The 22,966-nt window shown below is 35.3% G+C and overlaps 2 protein-coding genes and 1 long non-coding RNA gene across 3 annotated transcripts; all 3 read right to left on the reverse strand.

Moving 5' to 3' along the window:
- Positions 1 to 9,451: 9,451 nt before the first annotated feature.
- LOC145105233 (uncharacterized) lies at positions 9,452 to 10,676 on the reverse strand. The gene is made up of 2 exons (XR_013707264.1): positions 10,546 to 10,676; positions 9,452 to 10,049 (listed from the first exon to the last, which is right to left on the reverse strand). It is a non-coding gene; the product is annotated as an uncharacterized LOC145105233 (long non-coding RNA).
- Positions 10,677 to 13,389: 2,713 nt separating this feature from the next.
- LOC145115263 (uncharacterized) lies at positions 13,390 to 14,019 on the reverse strand. The gene has a single exon (XM_079051522.1). It carries the CDS (start codon positions 14,017 to 14,019, stop codon positions 13,390 to 13,392), a length of 630 nt encoding a protein of 209 aa, XP_078907648.1.
- Positions 14,020 to 14,109: 90 nt separating this feature from the next.
- On the reverse strand, positions 14,110 to 14,697 carry LOC145115269 (uncharacterized). Its single transcript, XM_079051534.1, has one exon. It carries the CDS (start codon positions 14,695 to 14,697, stop codon positions 14,110 to 14,112), a length of 588 nt encoding a protein of 195 aa, XP_078907660.1.
- Between the last annotated feature and the right edge of the window lie 8,269 nt (positions 14,698 to 22,966).

Here is a 22,966-nt window from a genome sequence, read left to right on the forward strand (position 1 = left end):
GCCTTGGTACCCTTCGAAGAGCTCTTCCTCTTCTTCCCTCGACCTTTCCCGATTGCCAAAACCAGGGCGGAGTTTGGAGTAGGAGTGTTAACAACCGACTTACCCTTAAGACCTGTTTCTGCGGTCTTGAGGAGTCCCTGAAGTTTGCTGAGTGTGACCTCTTCCTTATTCATGTGATATGTCATGCGGAATTGATCATAGCACGATGGTAAGGAGTGCAAAATGATATCTATTGCAAGCTCCCCAGGGAAGTTCACATTAAGCTTCAGCAACCGATCCACATACCTTTGCATTTTCTGCATGTGGCTCGTGACAGATTCCCCGTCCTTCATCATGGTTGTTATGATAGAGCATATGATTTCATACCTCTCTTGTCGTGCACTTTGATGGTATCTTTCCATCAGATCTTGGTGCATTTCAAAAGGGTAGAAGTCCTCATAGGACTTTTGGAGTTCCGCTGTCATGGTGGCCAACATGATGCATGCCACTTTTGTAGCATCCCTTTCATGTGCCCGAAAGTCAGCGATCTCCTGGGGAGTTGCAGTGGTCTCATCAATCTCCTTAAGCTCCTTGTCAAGGACACATTCTTTGTCCTCGTAGCGGGTAATCATCCTGATGTTTCTGATCCATTCATTAAAGTTGGATCCATCAAAAGTGACTTTCCCACACAAGTTCATAAGGGTAAAGGAGCCATTAGGATTAGAGCCAGAAGCAGCATTGTTTGAAGACATCTGAAAGAAGAGGACAAGATTAGTTTAGATATTAAGAGAGTCCTTAATAAAACACCCAAATGTAATATTAAGGCTAGGATCCAATCACAATATATTATAACTTAGAAGAGGTATGTCGTAGTCGAAGCTATAACATATTTGAAAGGTAGGTGAATGACGATTCACCAATTTCCACCATGAAAAACGAAATATAAATATTAGGTTTTTAATTGGTTCTTAGAAATTCCTAGATTCTTTTGAGATTCAATGAACTTTTCAAAGGCATGTTTCAATCTCGAGTGTGCCCTCCAAGTTTTGTGACTGGGATACCGAGGATCACAAAACGAGGTGTGAAGTAACCATGCAAATCACTTGGTACCCTCAAAGTTTATCACTCAATCGATGTGCCGGTAAACCACACACGCTCCACCGATGCTATGGTAAACCTTAAGTCACCCTTTACCTACCTTGTTAAGTCCAAGTTAGTGTGCCGGTTAACCACACACGCTCCACCAACGACTTAAACAAAGTGTAAAGTGTAATTTCATGGATTAGCACCTTATTCACATTTTTCCTAAAGTAACTAAAATTGAGAATTTAATAAAAGCATTTAGTTACTTTATAATATTCATCATACTTTTAATGAGAATTTATAAGTCCTTGTCCTACCCGTTCGGCTAACGACCCTCCACCGATCAAGGAAGCGGTGGGTGAGAGTGGACACCCATTAAGTTGCCATTTTATAGGCAACAACCTTATACCCCCCTTATAGACCGGCTTTGTGAATGAGGCGTACTAGCGGTAAGACGACTTGATCTTATACATATATATATATATATATATATATATATATATATATATATATATATATATACATATATATATATATATATATATATTAGTAACTTATAATATTATAAAGTATAAGGGTTGAATTTTAACTTTTAAAATTCTAAGGGTTGGAACTAAAGTTTTAATCAAGACTTTACTTGTTCCAAAACTTGAGGGCAAGTTTTGTAAACTTCAAAAACTTTTCATTTCTTATAACTTATGAATTAATTGAGTAATAAAAATGAAGACTCTTCATTTTTATAACTCTTGTGTTCTTTTAATGGCTTTAATAAAAGTGAGACTTTTGGTTTTCCATAACTTGAGAACAAGTTATGGACTCCATTAAAACACATTATGATCATGAATTAAACTACCATGAAGGTTACAAACAATTCCTATGATCATCTAATCTTCATAAGTTCAAGAACATGAATATGAACACTTTCAAGAATCAAAAATTACACTTAAAAAAAACTTGTAATTTTGATAATTGCCATTGTAAATGGATTAGCATAAACATTACACCATCTAAAACAAGTTTTAAAACATCAAAACAGTTTAGGGTAATGTTTCTAGTCCATTTCCAGCAACAAATGTGCAAACTTTCATAGGAGCAGAAAACAGAAAAAACAATTTTTTTCAAGCAGTTTGCACAAAAAAAAACAACAAACAAACCTAGGCTCTGATACCACTGATGGGTTTTGAGCATTCTAACACTTCCTAAGTGTACATGCAACCCTAATAACCTTGGATCTATGTTTGTCTAATTATCATGCAAAGTTGAATTCCAAGGTTATATTCCTATCTAGCATACATGTGGAACATTTTTAACTTGAATGAAAGATAGAATAACTTACCTTGTTGTTGATTATTATCCTTGAAACCTTGTGAGCCTAGCACCCCAAGTGTGATGCCTCAAATGCTTCACACAACACCAAATGCAAAGGAGTAAACTTTGAGAGAATCTTACACTTGCAAAATCGGCTCTAGCCCTCTTGATTCTTGTGTGCAACCGATTTTGGTGGAGCATGGGTTCTTTATATAGTGTTGACACATCTAGGGTTACACCATGTAAACCCTAATGTGTCATGACTCTTCATTTCTATGACCCATGGGTTTGTAACTCCCATGTAGCATCCATGGAGCATCCTATGGGTTTAACCCAACTTGATAATCCATGGAGCCTCTTAGCCCACTATACAAGTTATGCATAATTTACATAATCAACCCATATATTTAATTAGTTATCTTTTGATCACTTAATTAATTCTAAATTAATTCTTGATCAAACTAATTAAATAATATTATTAATATATCAGAACTTATAATATATTAATAAACCATAAGTGTTATTTCTCTCATTTTAGTTTATCCAATTGCATGGTGCCATGCAACCCAAATGGCCCATGCCGGGTCGGGTCAAGTACATACCAGAAATAGTTATGAACTTAGACACCTTATCCAACAGGAAGCTCATGGGGAGCGGTAGGGTTGAGGCGGTAGGGAAATAAACCCTAAGAATATTAATCCGATGGTTGATTTGATTCGACATATTAGTATTCCCGCCCGAGGTTGGTCGGGCCAGTCATGGGTGTTTGAGGTTATGAGCTAGCAGTGATGAGCATATTGGTTCGGGAAGCCAAAGGGAGCATTGTCGGTCGGCACAAGAAGATTCATCTCCCAGCTGTCTCCCATTGTTTATTATATCCTCAGAAATATTGCCATCAGAATTATTTTCTCTAGAAGGATTATCGAATCTCTTTTGTCCAGAAAAGAGTTGTCGGCAACAGAGTATGATCTGTAGTTTTGTTTTCTGGTAAGAACCTCATGCTCCCAAGGTTGAGTAGTCTGTTTAGGGAATAAAGGGAAGGGAATTAGCCATGGTTAATATGGGCGGTCTGTCAGGAAGTCAGACCAAATCCAAGTTCCATACCGTAGAATTTCGGGTGAAGTAAGGTTATTATGTTGCGTGGATTATGGGTTCAATTTTCCTCGGATTGGAATTTTCTATTGAGTTTAGTTTCCTTAAAAGATCTTCGTACGTCGTGGTTGCGGATGTGCCCCTCAGGATGTCGGGTTGCCGGGGATGGTAAGGAATGATTTCGAGGACGAAATCGAATTTAAGTGGGGGAGAGTTGTAACACCCCATCTTTCAGGTAACTTCAAATTCATCCCTTGAACTTTGAATTATGTCATTTTGGCCCTTGGTTTGGAAAGAAGTGGCAAAGGAAGGACCTAATGGCAAAATGGTGATTTTGGAAGTTTGAGTAGTATGTTGGGTGTACATGAGAGTACGCTAAGCGTACTAGGGCGTGCCCTAGTACGCTAGGCGTACACATATGTATGCTGGGCGTACGAGTGCCAGGGTGAAACCTTAATATTTAGGGTTTGGGAGGTATATAAGTGTCCTTATGAGCTCATTACCCTCTATCCTTCCAGCCTCCATAGCTTTGAGCCGTTTTCCCCCAAACCCTAGCTTCTCTCTTGAGTGTGTGAGCTAAAAGTGTGTGTTTTGGGTAGTTGAAGAAGAAGAAGTTGCATCAAGGTGTTTGGAGAATGAATCAAGCTTGTAGATCTGGGATCCTCTTGTCATTTGGAAGCTCCAGAAGGTAAAAAGTTCCTACCTTTGTGCTTAGATTGGTTAGATCTCATTTGGGTTGCTTTTGGTATCCTTCTTATCCCAAAGAGTGTCTTTTTGTGCATGCTTTGTTTTGGTCGAGTTAAGCTGTCCTAAGGCATAATAATTAAGTCCCTTGAGCTAGTTTGGTCTCTTGTTCTTTGTAGGAGGTCTTAATGGATTAAGACCATGCATTAAGCCCTTTTTGGACGTTCAAAGTCTTAAAGTTTGAGACTTTATGGTTCTAGAGCACATTTGAGTGGTGGATCTAAAGTTTGAGCTCAAGTGCTTAATCCATTAAGCATGTATGGAAGTTTTTGGACCTGCAAGGGTACGCCCCACGTAGGGAGGAGTACGCCCTGCATACTCGGTCAGCGTCCCCGTATCTTGGTCAATGCGAGGTCTCGTGTACGCTGAGCGTACCTCCGGAGTACGCCCCGCGTACGCGACTGTTTGGGCTCCTTTGCTTTGGGCTTCGGGTATTGGGCCATCTGTTTGGGCCTTGATGCTTGGGCACTAATGGACTCTTGGGCACTAATGGCCTTGATGCTTGGGCTAATTAGAGGACTGGAACTTTGGAAAAAGGCCCAATAAGGATTTGGGCCCAATTTGGAAAATTGGGCCAAGTGTGGGCCTTGAAGTAATTTGAGCCTTTGGATCTAGATTCAGTTTGGTTTGCATTGGACCGCGTTGGGCCGTTTGAGATTTTATGGTTTGGGCTTTTAGCTTACTGGATCTTCGTGAGTGAAGGACATTAGGCCCAATGTGGAAAATTAGGCCATAATTGGACTTAAGGACTTATTTTGATATTGGACCTTTTGTCATCTAGTTAGGCCTTGGATTTGGGCCAAGCTTGAGGAAGGGTAAAAAGGTCTTTTACCCTGTATTGGATTCATAGTGTGATTCAGTGGCCAGATGTTGATGGATTGTCATTTTGGCGTCTGTTAGCGCACATGAGGTAGCAGATCTACAGTCAACTGCGGATGGGGGTGTTGTTTTGATGTTGGCGGTTTGGGGTCCTGGAAGCCAGCAGTCAGGGATCGTCTGTGTGATCGGCAGTGCGAGGTGAGTTCTTCTCACTATATCAACAGGGTCTAAGGCACCAAGGTCGACCCTTTATGATTGTATCTTGGTTATAGGATGATGCTATGTTAGTGATCTGTTAGACCTTTATCCTGGTTATAGGATGATGCTATGTTTAGTGATCTGTTAGATCGGTATCTTGGTTATAGGATGATGCTATGTTTAGTGATATGTTAGATCGGTAGCCTGGTATATATGATGATGCTATGATTAGTGATCTGTTAGATCTGTATGATTACCTGTACATGCTAGCTAGCGTATGATATTTATGTGTTGGTTGTGTGATTGGGGGTGGGTTGAGGCGGTCCTGCTTTGTGCTCTAGGCCAACATCCCCAGGGCGGCCCGGATAGACTGCAGACCCAGTAGGGCGTACTAGTCAGGCCGAAGGCCCGGAGAACGGTCTAGACAGGCTGAAGGCCCGGAAGGGCGGACCAGACATGCTGAAGGTTCTGAGAGTGGACCAAATAGACTGAAGGCCCGGTGCGGGCGGTCCAGTCATACTGAAGACTCTGAGAGTGGACCATATAGACTAAAGGCCTGGTGTGGGCGGTCTAGTAATACTGTAGACTCTATATGCATGTTGTCTGTATGATATTGTTATGGTTTATATAGCGTTGGTATTTTGGGGGAACTCACTAAGCTTCGGGCTTACAGTTGTTGATTTTGTTTCAGGTGCTTCAGATGATCACGGGAAGGCGAAGGCGTGATCGTGCACCTCCTCATATTTTATGATTTTGATTTCTGGGATACTCTGACATTAAACTATTTTGAAAACACTTTGTAATAATTAATGATTTTTGAATGGTTGAAAAGTTTTAAATTGGCTTGAATTTTATGGATGTTACAAGAGACGTCGAGCTCTATAAACATGGGTGACTACTTGCACCTGATCCCATATCAGCTAGGAAGGATAACTAAACATTCCTTGTAAAGAGTGTGAACACCTTCAATGTCACATGTATTAAAAACGCGAGCAAAATAGATCCCATAAGAACTTAGCAATTAAGCGTGCCCGAGTGAAAGCAATTCCAGGATGGATAACCTATTGGGAAGGTTTTGCGTCGAGGTCCCAAAGTGGACAATATTGTGATACATGACATATGAGATGTTATAGTCATATTGAAACAATCGGCTATTCTAATGAGAATCAAAACTTTCTAAAATAAAAAGATTTATTTATGGATAAGATCTGATTTGAATTTTCAAAAAAACTAGTTATTATTTCGATCCGACACTCTAAAAAACTCTCACACATTAATTAATTCTTATATATATATATATATATATATATATATATATATATATATATATATATATATATATATATTCTTCACTCCCGCGAAAGTTAACCACCTCTTCGACAAAATCATATCTATAACGCATCTACCAAACGACATCATATTCATTATATCTATAATTCTCAGGTGTTGCTATGGTGAAACAACGATAGCTTGCCTCCATCTCATTCTCTTTGATCTCCAAGGAAACACCACCAGATATACATCATATTTGTTCCACCGCCACTGCTCTACCACCGGTGCTCAAGGATATGAAGGTAGACACGATGTGACTCTTAGATCTTGTCGTATCTTATATATATATATATATATATATATATATATATATATATATATATATATATATATATATATATATATGTGTGTGTGTGTGATGCTTATTGATCTTATGTGTGTCATACATTAAGATGATGAAATGCCTCAATGAAATAAGGTGTGTAATAAGTTGTGAATGTAGCTTTTTCTATATTAGAATATGAATGTTGTATTTTAAGCTATGTATGTTGTATTTTTAAGTTGTGAATGTTGTATTTTAAGTTGTTAATATTGTATTTTTAAGCTTTGAATGTATATTTTTCTATATTAAGTTGTAATAATTTTATTTTGGGATAATGACTTAAAATGGTAACCTATTTTTTGATTTGTATACATTTAATCACTGAATTTTTTTGTCCATATTTTCCCATAAAACTTGTTTGAACCATCCAAAAAACATCCTTATGACCTGCAATCATAGGTTTAGCCGATTTCCGGCGTATTTGACAACTCCGGCGAGGCTCTAGTCATCTTCTCCAGCGAGGATGAACACACATACATCCACATCAGATTTGTTTCAGATTCAAGGTTTTTATTATTTCTTTCTTCTCTTTTCTCATGAACTCAAGAAATCCAATACATACACTTTTGGAGATCTAGCACGAACATATACATAGATCTGAAAACGGACTTCAGAAAAGAGAGAAGAGAGAAGTATATGTGTTTTGTTCCAAAATCGAGCATGAACACATACACAGATCTGAAAATCACTCCAAACCTTGAAGATCATTTGATTTTTGGAAAGAAGTTGCCATCTTCCATAATCAAGCATGAACACATACACAAATCTGAAACACACTCCTAAAATCGACGAACACACCAGGTTCGATTTGTAGATTGTTCATCAGCTTCGAGTTCAGGTTGTTCATCGACTTCAATTTTCGAATTCATGTTGTTTATCAACTTTGATTTTTGATTTCTATGGTTTTAGAAATCATTCCAAGAATAAGAACACAAACCTAGGGTTCGATTTCAGGTTGCATTCCATGTTTTCAAAACTCAAACAAAGAACAATTGATTTCAAATACCCAAATCTGATGTGTGTGTTCTTGTGTTTTTATTTGAAAATTTAAATATGGTGTGATGTGTGTGTGTGTGTTCTTGAACTGTTGATCTGAAAATTAAAACCTTGTTGTGTGTTACAACTTGTTGGAAAAATCATGTTGGCCGCAGACTCGCCAAAGAAGATGTCTGAAGTCTCGCCAGAGATGCAAAGACCGCCGGGAATAGACTAAACCCACACCAACCGGTCATAAGGGTAAGATATAGACAAAAAACAAGTTTAATGGACAAATGTGGACAAAACATCAGTGACTAAATGTGCACAAATCTAAAAATATAGTACCCTTTTAAGTCATTATCCATTTTATTTTTGTAATTGTATATCTTTTATATATTGTATAAATATGTATGAATGTATTAATTTTTATATTTCTTTTTTCATTAAACTATAAGTGGTGTATGGATTCATGTATTAAACTATGAATGGGTGTATAGATGAATATAGTAGAGTTTAGACTATGAAAATAACAATTTTGCATGTCCTTATCAAAATAGACAACAAAAAAGGATTTTAACTATTTAAATCATATATGTCTATATTTTTAAAATAAAAGGCTAAGATTAGTTACATTGGTTTCTAACCTTTAATGACTCTTATTTGAATATGTATCAAAACAGATCTGATGTCACTTGCCAAACTTTGATGACCCTAGATACGAAGTAATACGAAAAACAAACGATAATAAAAGCACACAAAGACACAATATTTACGTGGTTCGGTCAATGTGACCTACATCCACGAGCAGAATGAGAGTATTCTTATTCATATAGTTCTCAAACATAAATTATAAATACAACCAACATAGATTTGACCTACTCAGTAAGGATAACATAATATATATAAACACACAAGAGCTATATGAGCTATATGGAAGGTATTCTAGAGTTGCTCAAAATTTGGTTTTTAAACCGATCCGGAATATGGTAGTCGTACACAAAATCGGTATTCCTCCTAACTGGTTTGGATTTTTTACAGCTTTCCCCCAAAATGTGTGAATCGATGTAATAAAGTTGATTTGTTTTTCACTTATTCCTACAAATTTTTTGGCTTCAGTTCGTAACCGGTTCATTTATCCGGTTTCCAACATTTAAAATGTGACCGGTTATAAATGCGTTTAATAAAATCCATTCTCCTATTTTCCTTAACTGAGACGAGGTCTTAAGGTCCGATAAAAACTTAGTTTGTTATCAATCCTGCTTTAGATGATTAATTTTTTTTTATAATAAATAAACTATAGATTATGAGTTTGATGAGCTACCTCGATATGTCTAATGAGGTGATGTATGATTTAACAACCAAAAAGTAATCACCAGTTCAATGTTGCTGTCCAAGTCTTTTAGAAACCCATATATCATTAAACAAATATTTTGCACGCATCTTCACTTTTGGTTAAGATTTAAACACAAACTCCAAGTTAAAAGGAAGAATAGAAGAATAAACATATGCCTCAAAGACAATTATCATCATCAATGCTCATAATAAAAGTTTATAAACTACAAATGTATATATAAAATGTATAATATGACTGAGTCGAATTCTGAAGCACTATATTTATTGGCATAAGAACTTGCTTAAATATATAACCTTTACAGCTTATTAAATGCAAATCTCCACATACCTATTCTCTAGTAATGACAAAAAACAAAAGTCTCATCTATTTGAATGTTCTAATACATCAAATTTTTATGGAATATAAAAAGTGAGATGGTGTGGAAATGGTTTAGACTTTAGATTGTATACAAATACAGCTCAAGAGGGATAGACAAGGCAAGAGGGCATGAGTTGGGAAAGAACGGTGAAAGATTAGAAACAACACTGCCTCTATTTGCTACAATATTAGGTCCAAGACACGTAGAGTAGCCAAGAGTTTGACAGTGTTGGAGAGTCTTGCAAGGTCAAGAAAAGGTCTTACAAGGTCAAGAAAAATGAAAAACAAAATACGAACAAGTTAATTTTCTTTAATAGTTTTAGGTAAAAGCTCAAGTAAGGATAACACCATATCTGACATTAGAAAACCGTGACCACCTCCTTCACCACCATCACGGTGGCACCTCTATCATGGCATTGGTGATGCTTGAAAGTTGCTTTCTTCCATCTTTTATAGGTCGATGCATAACTTGAGTACCTCCTCCTACACATAAAGTAAAGCCAATAATACTTTTATAAGCAGAAGAAGAGTTAAAAGACATGTGAACCCACAATTCAATGTCATCATATTAGATGTTGAAACACCGATATTATAGTACGATCAAGATAAAGATAGGATTTCCTTTGTTTCAAGAAAATATAACATTTTGATTGGATACGTTATCTGGTAAAAGTTACAACTAATAACCATTACTTACAGATTACCTCTTAACAAAAGATAAAAAAAGGTATGATTATAATCTTCGATAGTTGCTAACTAATTGAGAAATACATGAATCTAAATTAAAATCTTACAAAAAAAATCATCTTTTTCATAATAACTACTATAGGAAGCGTTCTACTTATGAATTTTGTAATTAATGGAAGTGTTTATAATTTTTAATATTATCATAACTATAATCAATTTATCATTTATAAATGTTTTAGGTTTGATGTCAAAAGAATGTGGAAAATAATAGAAGAAAGGGTTTAATTTATACCTTGCAAAAGTCTTTGTGTTGGATTCATTGCTCATAACATTCATTATTCGAGAGAGAGAAAAAGATGATCAGATGAATATAGAGAAGAGGGATGTCCGGATGGGGTTGTTTTATAGGTGGGTGGGAGGGGATTAAGGGAACCCTGGTTATGACAGATTTATGAACACGTTCACTAAAGAATTTAATTTTAATAGTATTTGGAGATTATTTTGTCAGTAATATGTATATTCAGACGTATTTCCAATATTAACCTTCACCGTCATCTTCCACAATCCACCACTAATCATACACCATCATCACCCAATCGACCATCACAATCATTAAACCAAGAAAAATCAAAAGTACCAATGTCTAACATAAACAAAATTAAACTTTAATAAAGCGGGGCATATAGAGTTGCATTTGGTGTGGAGACCTTCGTGTTCTATACGTTCCCTCAAGTTCTCAACATGTAAATATCTTTAATACTGACATACCCTTTTCGTTATTTCTAGCTTTTCAATCTGGTTTTAATGTGCTTACGAATTATCAAGATAAAACTAGTATACATGTATATTCCATATGTATTTTGCTATACGGTTACAATTTAGGCCCATGACTTGTTAAGTCAGGCCCGATTGAAAGATAAGTAAAAAAAATTATAAACCGTAAGAATAAGGCAAAACAGAAGTGTTAATTTTAAATGTTACAAAATAAAGTAGAAATACTTGAAAAATACAAATCATGAAATAGATTTGAGTTATATATATATATATATATATATATATATATATATATATATATATATATATAATAAGTGAATATATATTACAGGCTCACCTAAGCTTGGGTCTAAGCTTAAGTACTAAACTTGATGATAATACATTGTTTTACTATATAAATATTATATATATAACTTTTTCTATAAATTTTTCCTAATTAAATATGATAATTATTTGAACATATATAATAACATTGAAATGATTTTCTAGGAGACAACTCTATGATAAGACTAATGATAGTCCCTACACTACGTTGTTTGTTTCTTCATTTTTTCCATAAACTTAATGTTCTATATAAGATTTCGTTGTTATATATATATATATATATATATATATATATATATATATATATATATATATATATATATATATATATATATATATGAATTGAACAAGGGTTTTTCTAATAACAAGTCAAATTACGTACTCTATAATGACAATTTTACCTACTTGTTAATTTCTTTAGGCTTTAGACAAATTTGTTAGTTTGTGTATTGGTGTTTTTCCAAAAATTCAAGATGCTCATTAGTATTTATGTTGTACATTTGGTCACATGTAGATTGGTTAATGACAAGACCTCACTAACATTATGATCCAAAAAGATTTGGAATCATTTTATACTTTGTCATTTTGATAAGTACATGTAAAAATGTGAAAGAATTTATTTTCCTAAAAGGTGTAAATGTATGGTTAGTAAGATTTATAAAAAGGCTCACCGGAATAGTGTGTTAAGGTTAAAACCTAAAACATTCTTATTAAGATTAAAATGTAAATAATTTATAGGTCTAATCAAAGTAAAAAAAATGGATGAGAAATCTCTCTTTATTACAAGTTGTAAAGTTTTGTTGTTAATGGAATAAGGGTTATGTGCACTAAATAACAATTTAATTTTTGGCAAACTCTCATTTTAGGTAATGTACATTTACTTTTACACTATATATATATATATATATATATATATATATATATATATATATATATATATATATATATATATATATATATTTCATCTGTTTTAACATTGTACCTTTGTCACTTTATGTAATATAGAATATATCTAATATTTTATCATTTTGAAAAATAAGAAAATATTGCTTAAAATGGATAGGAATAAAGAAATCAACTTGAAATATTATTTTATTTGTATAATTTAACCTTATAAGAAGTTTGTTTTGTAGTAAGAAAATTAAGTATAACAACTTGAAGTCTTGTGGGTAGTGATTGTACTATGGATAAAAAAACAAAAAGACCTGCCAATATTCTCTTAGGATAATATTAATTTCCTCTTTTTGAAAAAGATTGTGAAGTGGGTCACCTTATATAAGTTTCACAAAATGGTAATACCAACATAACGAATACTATTTCAAACTCAATAAGTGTCGTGTGAAAGAAGGTAAAACAATGGTCACTTTTAACGGCAATGCTTTATAATATTTAACAGAAATCGTTAATGTTTGTTAGGGTGAGAAAACTATTGGAACTCGAAGTTTATTTCATAAAGCATTCGTAGTTAACACCGTACATAAAAAATATATTCCTAAAATGACCACATATTAAGTTACTATATCTTGAAAAAACCATTTCTTTTAAAGTTAATATAATAACCATGATGTTTGCGTATTCTCAGTCGCAAACATTTGTAGCTCGGTTTTTTTAAGAACTTCAAGTTGTCGTAACGTCATTTTATTGAGGTTAGTTTAAAATGAGAATAGCACGACTAAACAATCACCTTAGGCTGGAGGGAGTGGTGTCACTGAAACCGCACTCCCTCCCCCGCCACATAAGCGTCATGTCATTTTTTACCACACAAGTGTAGTTTCTTGTCACATCAAGGGAGTGGTGCCACACTTTTATTTTATTTTATTTTATTTTTTTGTTTTTTTTTAACTATTTTAATTTAATAAAACTTCTTTTTTAATAAAAAAACATAATTTTTCATTACTTGAAAATTAAAAAAACATTACATTGCATTACAAAAAAAAAAAAAAAAAAAAAAAAAAAAAAAAAAAAAACGAAAACCACACACATGACATTTAAATAATCCTAGAAACTTAAAAAACACAAATAAAATAACTAAAGCAAACTACATAAAGTCGTTCTCCGAGAACTTGTCTTCGGAGTTATCCGTTGGATCCAAATTAAGGTTAATGTTTTGAACCCCGTAAATGTGTTCCACCAAGTCATTGCGAAGATTGTGAAATGTTTCAGTGCAACGTATCTCTGCTCTCCTGTTCATATACTCTTCGCCACCAATTTCTATTGGTTGTGTCTCTGGTATGGTTTCTTCCTCGTCAAACGCACATATCGCTCTTCCTTCGTCTTCAATAATCATGTTATGCAATATGAGACATGTATACATGATTTCTTGAAGTTTTTCCTCGCCTAAATAAGCTGTTGGTTGTTTCAATATGAACCACCGTTTCTTCAGAGCTCCAAAAGCACGCTCAACATCCTTCCTAGCTCTTTCTTGAGCTCTTTTGAATTTCTTTCGTCTAGAACCATGTGGACACGTAAACGATTTAACAAACACAGCATACTCAGGATAGATTCCATCGACCAGATAATAACCATACTTATATGGCGTTCCACGCACTTCAAAAGAAGAATCTGGTGCGGATCCATCGTATATGTTGTTAAATATTGGTGAACGATTAAGAACGTTGATGTCGTTAATCGAACCGGGAGAACCAAAAAAAGCATGCCAAATCCACATATCTTGTGATGCAACTGCTTCAAGTATGACCGTTGGGTGATCATGATCACCTCGGGTAAATTGCCCATGATATGATGTAGGGCAATTTTCTCATGCCCAATGGAGACAATCTAAGCTTCCTAGCATTCCAGGACACCCATGCACACTAGCATGATGAGCTTGCAATTGTAGGATGTCATTACGTGTAGGCTTACGTAAATATTTTGGACCATAAAACTGAATCACAGTTTTGCAGAAAAAATGGAGACTGTCTCGTGCGATCCTAGCAGACATCCTAAAAGTTTCGTCTAACGCATCAGACGGAATGCCATTTGTTAACTGACGAAGTGCGGCCGTGCATTTTTGTAAGAGAATGAAACCGGGTGTACCTCTAGCATCGTAGCCTTGTTGAAAAAAACTGCACTCCCTCGTTACATCTTCAACTATACGTTCGTATAAACATTTGAACATTCTGAAGCGTCTACGAAAATAATACCCTTGATAAGTGACATTCTCTTCAAAATAGTTTTGCACCAAAGGTTGGTTGGCTTCTTCACGATTTCTGCAAATATATCTTCGTGTTCTCCGTTGAGAACTTGCAGCTGCGTTGTTGCATAAAGCATCATATGTTTGTTCCGCCATTTGAGCACACGCAACAACGGTATCAAAAATAGTCTGAAATTCTTCAGAAGATGACATTTTTGAAAGAGTGGTGATTTTTTTTTTAAAAAATTTTTGAGAGAGAGAAGAGGTTGTATTGTGGTTAAAAACAAATGAATTGGATATGTATATATAGGAAAGAAATGCAAAAATAAAAAAAATAAAAAATAAATAAATAAATCCGGATGCAAAGGACCGTCAACGGTCAAAAGGTGGAACATCCAATCAGATTGCGCGGTTGTTTCTAGCCGCACTGCGGTTTTGGCCGCAGGAAACCGCATCCTGGGGGCGGTGTTCGCGGTCCACGTGGATGCACTGAGGTTTGGAACCGCACCCCACACCGTATAGCCTTAGAGGTTGATTCACTTTATAGTTCCCGCATCATTAGCGAGATCATTTATTTTGAAATCCATAACGGTTAATTTGGGAAGAAGGATACATTAGATAAATCGTGAGTAACAAATAACGTAGCCTTAGCTATGTCATTTATGTTGGTCCAGTTGTTGTATGGGGAGCTGAAAATATAAATACTTCATGAATAAGACTTTATTCTTATGAAATATTATCGGAGAGCGAGTGAGAATTCATGATTGAGATGGTATTTTTCAACTTTTTAAAAAGTAGAGAGAATTCACGAATTTCATGATATTTTTTTAACTTATAAAAATAAAATAAAAAAGTAAAAAAAAAAATTTAAAAAAAATCTCCGTAGTTTTCAATGAATAATTAGAAAAAGAAAATGTTAACTCAAACCATGTGATTTTGCACACGAGACTAAGGGACAAATTATTTTTTTATTGTTTTGATATTTTTATTCTCAGATTATTTTCATCAGTGATGTTTGACTAATTTACCAAAGAAAAAAAACAAATTCTCATCAAAAAGTATAAAATAAAATAAATATAGCTCTCCATAAAGGCATAAACTAAAGGTTGCGCCAATATTAATTTATAGGTTTTTTTACACTTTCGTGTGTATTGAACGTTTTATTTGTCTTTGAAACAAAATTTAGACAAAATTGTAAACTTTGTCAATGTGGTTTGTTAAAAATTGGGACTTTGATAAAAAATGTTTGTAGTTGCACCATCGGTCCAAAATAAAAGTTTTGTTATAGTTTTGGTCATTGAAAGATTTGAAATGAGTTAGAATGATTGTTTTGCCATTTTTATTTGTTTTTATTATTATTTTTTTTATTTAACTTATTTTTCAAATGGAAAATAAAATAAAATTTCTCAACCTCTCTCTCTCTCTCTCTCTCTCTCTCTCTCTCTTTGTGGTATACATATTCTTCAAACCCAGGAGAAAAGAATCAGACTCAAAATAATCCATTCATCTTCACGTCTTCTTCAAACACACACACACACACACACACACACACAGAGCCCTAAGTCTTTACTTGAAATGACCACCAGAGAAAAAAAAAGCAGACATTATTGCAGCTATAGGGTTAACGAAATCGGGGAAGACGGACAGAGAAAGAAGGCAGTGACTCCGGAGTGTATGTGTGTCTCTATACCTCGTTGTATCTGCCCAAATCTAGCCCTAACCCTAAACTTGATTCAAAATTTGTCTCCACAACCAAGATCTGGAGACGAGACAATATTTGAAGGTGAAGTGTTGATTTATAGAGTGTATGTGTGTGTCGATTTATGGAGACCTTGTTAAATTTGGGGTTTTTATGTTAGCTTTGATTTTCATCTGTTTAATAAAATCGAGATGAATATAAGATTAATTGTGGAATACGCGGCTTTTGTGGGTTTTTTCTGTTAGCTATGATCTTCAACCATTGTGTAATTTTGAGATTTCTTTCCCTTAATTTTTGGCTTTTGTGTGTTAGCTCCAAGATGAACGTAAGATTAATTGTGGAAAATCTAGGGTTTCTGTGTTATCTGATATTTCTTTGACTTGATTTATGGGTTTTGTGTTAAATCTTTCATGAAATAGATTAATTGTGAAACATAATCTGATGCGTGTGTGTATTTGTGTTGAATCTGGCTCAAATCTTCATTTGGTTCCCCAGATCTTCATCTTGTTCATCCTTGTATGTATTTGTATGAACCAGGAAGATAGAGGGTGTGTATTTGTTTTGAATCTTCATAAAAAAATCATCCTTGTATGAATATGTATGAATCTGGAAGAGAGTGAGAGAGAGGGTGTATTTGTTTTAAATTTGGTTTGAAACTTCATCAGATGGTGGTGGTGGTGGTATTTTCTTTTTTTGAAAATAAGAACGAGGGATATGAGTTTTGTGGAGAGAGAGAGAGAGAGAGAGAGAGAGAGATGGAGTGAGAAGTGGTGGTGGTATTTTCTTTTTCTGAAAATAAAAACGAGGGAGATGAGTTCTGAAAGTTTTTTGTTTGACCGAAGTTGGTGGTGGTGGTGGTGTCCGACGAAAGTAGTGGTGACCAGTGGCAGTGGTGGATTTTGGTGGTGGTTTCCAGGACACACACACATGCACACACACACACATACACAGAGAGAGAGAGAGAGAGAGTGAGAAGTGGTGGGTGGGTGTAACGTCCCAAAAATATGACCCAAAATTTTCATTTTTAATTTAATAAAAACAGTATTCCAAATACATCATCAATACAATCCAAATAAAATAAGTGTATCAAACATCATCACAAATCAGATTAAATCACAAAGCGAAACTATGTGGTGTGTGCAATGCAGTCATCCCGAGCTCTTCCCCTTGGAACCAGAAGTACCTGAAACATAAACTGAAAATCGTAAGCACAAAGCTTAGTGAGTTCCCCAAACTACCCCATACCATACATAATAAATCACATATCAAGCCCCGCTCGGTATACATATCTGTTATTCTTAGGCCCCGCCTGACATCGGTCCCCGCCCACTATACCCTTACAATATATATCACATAATCATGCTAACACATACAATGATCATAAACAATAGCATACGATTCAGTTATCGGGCCTCGCCCGTCATTGAGCCCCACCTGGTATACATAGCAGCACATAACACATGCAAGGGTCATGCAGACTCCTAGCATCCTAACATAAACAATAAGGTTCGACATTGGTGCCTTAGACTCGTTAAATCCAGTGAGGAAACTCACCTTGACTGCTGAATCACACGACTGAATCTCTGGCTATTGGCCGACGAATCCCTGAGCTATCAATACCAAATAACATCCAATTAATAATTGGATTCCAATCCATAACTATCAGACCATAATTAGGGTAAAAAGACCATTTTACCCCTTACCTAGTTTGGACCAAGACTTAGGCCCAAACCTATAATCCAAAAGGCCCAAAATCCAACAAACCGTTCAAGGCCCATACTTGACCCAATTTTCCAAATTGGGCCCAAACCCTTACATGGGCCTTACCCTAAAGCCCACCAATTCTCCTAGTCCAAAACACTTTCACTCAGATGGCCCAACAAGACCCCAAGCATCTAAGCCCAATAGAATGGCCCAAACTTGAACCCCAAAACGCTAAGCCCAACAAACTGAGTACACAGAGCGTACTCAGCTGTATGCTAAACATACACGCTAAATGGCTTGTACGCGGCGCGTACAAACTTATACGCCCAACGTACTCACCCATTCAACCAAAACTCACTTTAAGTACTTAATGCTTAAGACCATAAGTCCAAACCGTAGATCAAGGCCTTAATAAGCGTCTAGAACAATAAAGTCACTGACTTGGTGACTTTGCATGCCCCAAAAGGACCCAACTTCAAGATATAGCACCCTAATTCCACTTAATGGACATAATATCATTCATGGGTGATTCTAAACCCTAAAGGTGCCAACCTTATGGACTTTGAACCTCTTAAACACCAAAAGTGGCAACTCATAGCTCCTGGAGTAGTGTCAAACCACTAGATCTCATTCATGGGGCCAAAAAGGGTCCAAAACCCATATAAACTAAAGCTAAGCTTCTAATGAACAAGTTTATAGCTTTTTACCTCTAACAAACTGGAAATGGAGTAGAGAATCAGGATCCACAAGCTCTTCCTTGATCCACAACCTTGCACCAAACTCCTTCTTATTGATAATGAACCAAAACACACCAAGATGCACACAATGAGCTCAAAAACACACTGGAAAGGTTTAGGTTTTCAAGATGAGGCTATAAGGTCAGTGGAGGCTGAGAAATGAGGGTAACATGAGCCATAAGTGTGATTATATAGTGTCCAAACCCTCCAAATTAGGGTTTATGTCAGACGCACTATGTTGGGCGTAGTTTGACGTACGTTGGGCGTAGTGCCTTAGCCACCCGTGTTCATTAACCCATTACGTTGGGCGTACCCCATACTACGCTGGGCGTACGGAGCCAGACACGCGTTTCTTGCAACATGCACATAGGACCATTTTGCAAATAAAATTAACACAAGGGCCAAAAGTATAATACCTGGAAATTATAATGTTATAGTGGGTTAGTAATAGGTAGAAAGTGGGGTGATTATTTTCTTTTTTAATTTAGAAAATAGTTAAATTAAATAAATAAAATAGAAAATGAAATACAAAGGGCAAACTCGTCATTTTTATAAAGTTCAAAACAAATTGGACAAAAGTCACAACAAATAAAACCTTTTGGACCAGTGGTGCAACTCCAAAATATTTTGGACCAAAGTCCCAATTTTCGACAAACCACAAGGACCAAATTTTCAATTTTGTCCAAAATTTATATAATATCCAATTATTGTTTATTTGTTTAGACAAAACTTCAAAAATGGTCTCTGTGGTATGTATTTTTTTCGGGTTTTGGACCAAAGCCCGACTTTTTTTGGATTGATAGTCCTTTTGAGCAACTTTAGTAGTGGTTTTGGTTCCTCTATAAACTGAAATGACTGTAATACTCTTGATGTATTTACTTTTCAGTATATCTTCTTATTTATCTATTTTAATAATTAAAAAAATCTCTCTCTCTCCCTTTCTCTCATAAACACACTAACAACTTCCCAAATAAAGTGTTGATCTGGGAACCAAATAAACAAAAAATTCCTAATCCTTCAAGCTTTATGATATTTAGATTATTAAACTTTTTGAAGAAGATAATCTTTGTTGCCATGATGAAATCCCTAGCTTTATATACATTGCTATATGTTCCTTGACTAATCTGATCATCAATCATAAAAGAAATTTATTTGAGTGAAAAATCAACATCTCATAACCTATCACTCAAGAAATCAATTCAGAAATGATGCACTAAACACACACAAACACACAATAACAACCATGAAATAGCTAAATCCAAATCTGCAGCACCTTTAAGTGAATGTTTCTAACAATCAAAAGAGTGCACGTATAGGAAACTTGAGTCACTGCAATGGATCTGGGAATTCAAAGATTAGACCATCAAGAAATCTGAAAATCCTTTCTCACCTCACCTATGACATCCTCTAATTTTCAGAACAAATTAAAACTTTTCTTTACGCTTTTAAAATTATATTATCATTGATCCGAAAATTCCCAGTACATTTGAAACATTTTGAGTATAAGTGATTGTCTCAATTTAATAAAATCCTAAGGATGTCATAATCGATACAGAAACATAAGTTACAGCGTAAAGACCTAATGGTCCTGAACTCTATTATAGGATGTCTCTTAATCACTCAGCATCCTAATCAAGTTCTAGTAGCTTAAGTCTTGATACATGTGATACATATAAACTAAGGGGGTCAGGTTGGGAAACCTGGTGAGATACATAGGGATTTCAACCCTATAATATTTTCATGATAATATCCCTTAATTATCAAACCTGCAAAACCAACAGTTACCAAATAATATAGATAAGGTTTAAATATCTATAGAACCCTCTACCCATCCTAATTGATCCTCGCAGATCCTAGTCCACGATTATCAGAAAGTTTTAACTTACTCGATGAATTGTTTAAAGGGTTTGACTACACAGTTAGGGGCTTCCTTGCCCAGTGTAAGTCATAAAGGCACATGAGCCGTTAGAGTATTTTGATGAATATGATATTACCTTTCATCTACGTCTGTAGGTTATGAGCCTACACTAGCAACGTAATTCACCAGACCGCCTAGAATGGTCAAGTGTTGTCATCCTACTCTGGAGGATGACCAAACATACCATTAATAGTTGCCTGATCGGGACCCACCATTTTTGGTCATCCCAAGATGGAATATTAATATATACTTCGGTACGAAGCTACCGTACATCAACACCTGAAAGTGTCACGGAACATGACTCTATTCTCCGTTCCTAACTTACATACATTTTCCGAATGATACTACCCATTATCAAACTTAATTGAACTGCACATCCTTTATAAGTCTTACTTTCCTAATAGGCAAGACTACCATGCTTATGAACATTTCTCGAAATACCAACTCTAATTTAGGAAATCCTATCCTAATATTATCATAGAGTATTATGTATTAACATTTTCTTTATCTTTCTTACTAATCATACTTCGATTATTTATTATCATGTAATCATATTATCTATATACTATAACACATATAGAACCATATCTGGTTCCCACCTTGTATATAAACATATATATTCCTACCACATATTCCAGGAAATAATCATATAATCCATAGATATTTAATATATTCAATAAATACTTGCATTAAAATTATGTTCATAAAATGGACTATGCACTCACCTGATAAAATGGGTGACTGATGATTTCGGAAGCGCTTCGCTTCGCACTTTCAAGGAGACCTAGACGTATAAAGCACTAAGCCTTAATCTAGTTTTGTAATCCTGACGACTATTTAAGGATAGTCTAGATTCCTCAATAATCTCAATGTCTACATCAAGATCTATCAAGTAAGGATTAACCAGGTAGGGTCATATCGGAGGTAGGGTCCGTTTGGTATACATAGTATACTGTTTGGAAATCCCACTTTAAATACCTCACTAAATCCATCCTAGACATCTAAGTAGATCAATCAATATAATGACTTGGAATCACTAATAAATCTTAATTATATGTTCATAATAATGACTATGACCATAATTAAAAGTTACACTTAAATAAAATAAGTGTAGCTTAACTTACAGAGTAATCTAGTGAAAACTGGGAACTATGCGGGCATAAATCTGACCCGATAGCTTCTACTAGATAGCCACTACTAGTCGCGTACTTCAGGTATCGCAGGTCTTTTCCAGGATGCTAGAAAACTGAAGGAAAATGGGCTACATGAGGGAGAACTGAGAGATAGAGACGATATGCGTGAGATCTGAGGAGCATAAACGGAGGACTATTTATAGGGCAAAAATTTTATTTGCACGCCGCGCATTTGGTCGGACCGGAAGACGTGGAGATTCCTGAGTGGTGACACGTGTCGAAATTTGGGTGGAATGTCAGATGCGCGCGAAAATTTCTGATTTCTTAGAAAATGCATATCTTATTCATACGAGCTCCGTTTTCGACGGGTTTTATATCCACGCGTAGCTATCGACGATATCTACAACTTTCGTTTAAACTTCGTTGGCTAATTTTGACTTTATTTTTAAAGTTATATTTTTAATAGGCTTAGACTGTTAAAGTCCGTTAAAAATTGATATCTCTCTCGTCCGATGTCCATTCCCGACTGTCTTTATATAGAAAAATTTCTATCAACGAGATCTTCAATTCTCGTTTAGATTGTCTTTCCTAACAATCAACCGTTATGAATTTCGACACCAGTGTTGCACACTGTTGTGCTAAAACTTTGAAAAATCATAACTTCCTCTTATGAAGTCTAATTTAGGCATTCTTTATATGCATGGGTTCTCTTTTACGAATACTACGGCTTTTGTTTAGATTACTTAGGCTAATAAGCATCCTATCTAAAATTCACTTATTACGACGCGTATAGTCGTGTCAGTTTAATTGTGAAGCCTCGAAGAAGCATAACTTCTTCGTATGAAGTTGGATTTGGGTGTTATTTACATGAACATAATCTTTATCACAATTACTACAACTTTCGTTTAATATTTTTTATCCTACATAATCTTCTACCAAAAACGTAATATATCGCTTGTCGATAAATTCCCCTAAAAGGCTTATATTAAATCGTCTGCAACGCGCAATACTGGTGATTATCCTATTGGAGGATTTTAAATTAAAATAACAATTAATTCATATCCTTTACATGTCTGGCCCAAATTTATGGGCGTTACATCACCCCTGCACCAATGGCTAGTCTAGTATGAAAATCTTTGTGGAATAAGAAGACGAAACTCACGGATGCCATATTAATGTCGTCATTAGACTCCTCCACCTTCAATAAATCGAGATATGAAAATATGTTCTCAACCCACCTCCAATCCATTCGATTTTGATGATGACGAAAAATCAACCTAAAACCTATAAA

Source organism: Lactuca virosa, chromosome 1 (assembly GCF_052849685.1).
Source record: "Lactuca virosa cultivar CGN04683 chromosome 1, Lactuca_virosa_CGN04683_v6, whole genome shotgun sequence".
Taxonomy (NCBI): Eukaryota; Viridiplantae; Streptophyta; class Magnoliopsida; order Asterales; family Asteraceae; genus Lactuca; species Lactuca virosa.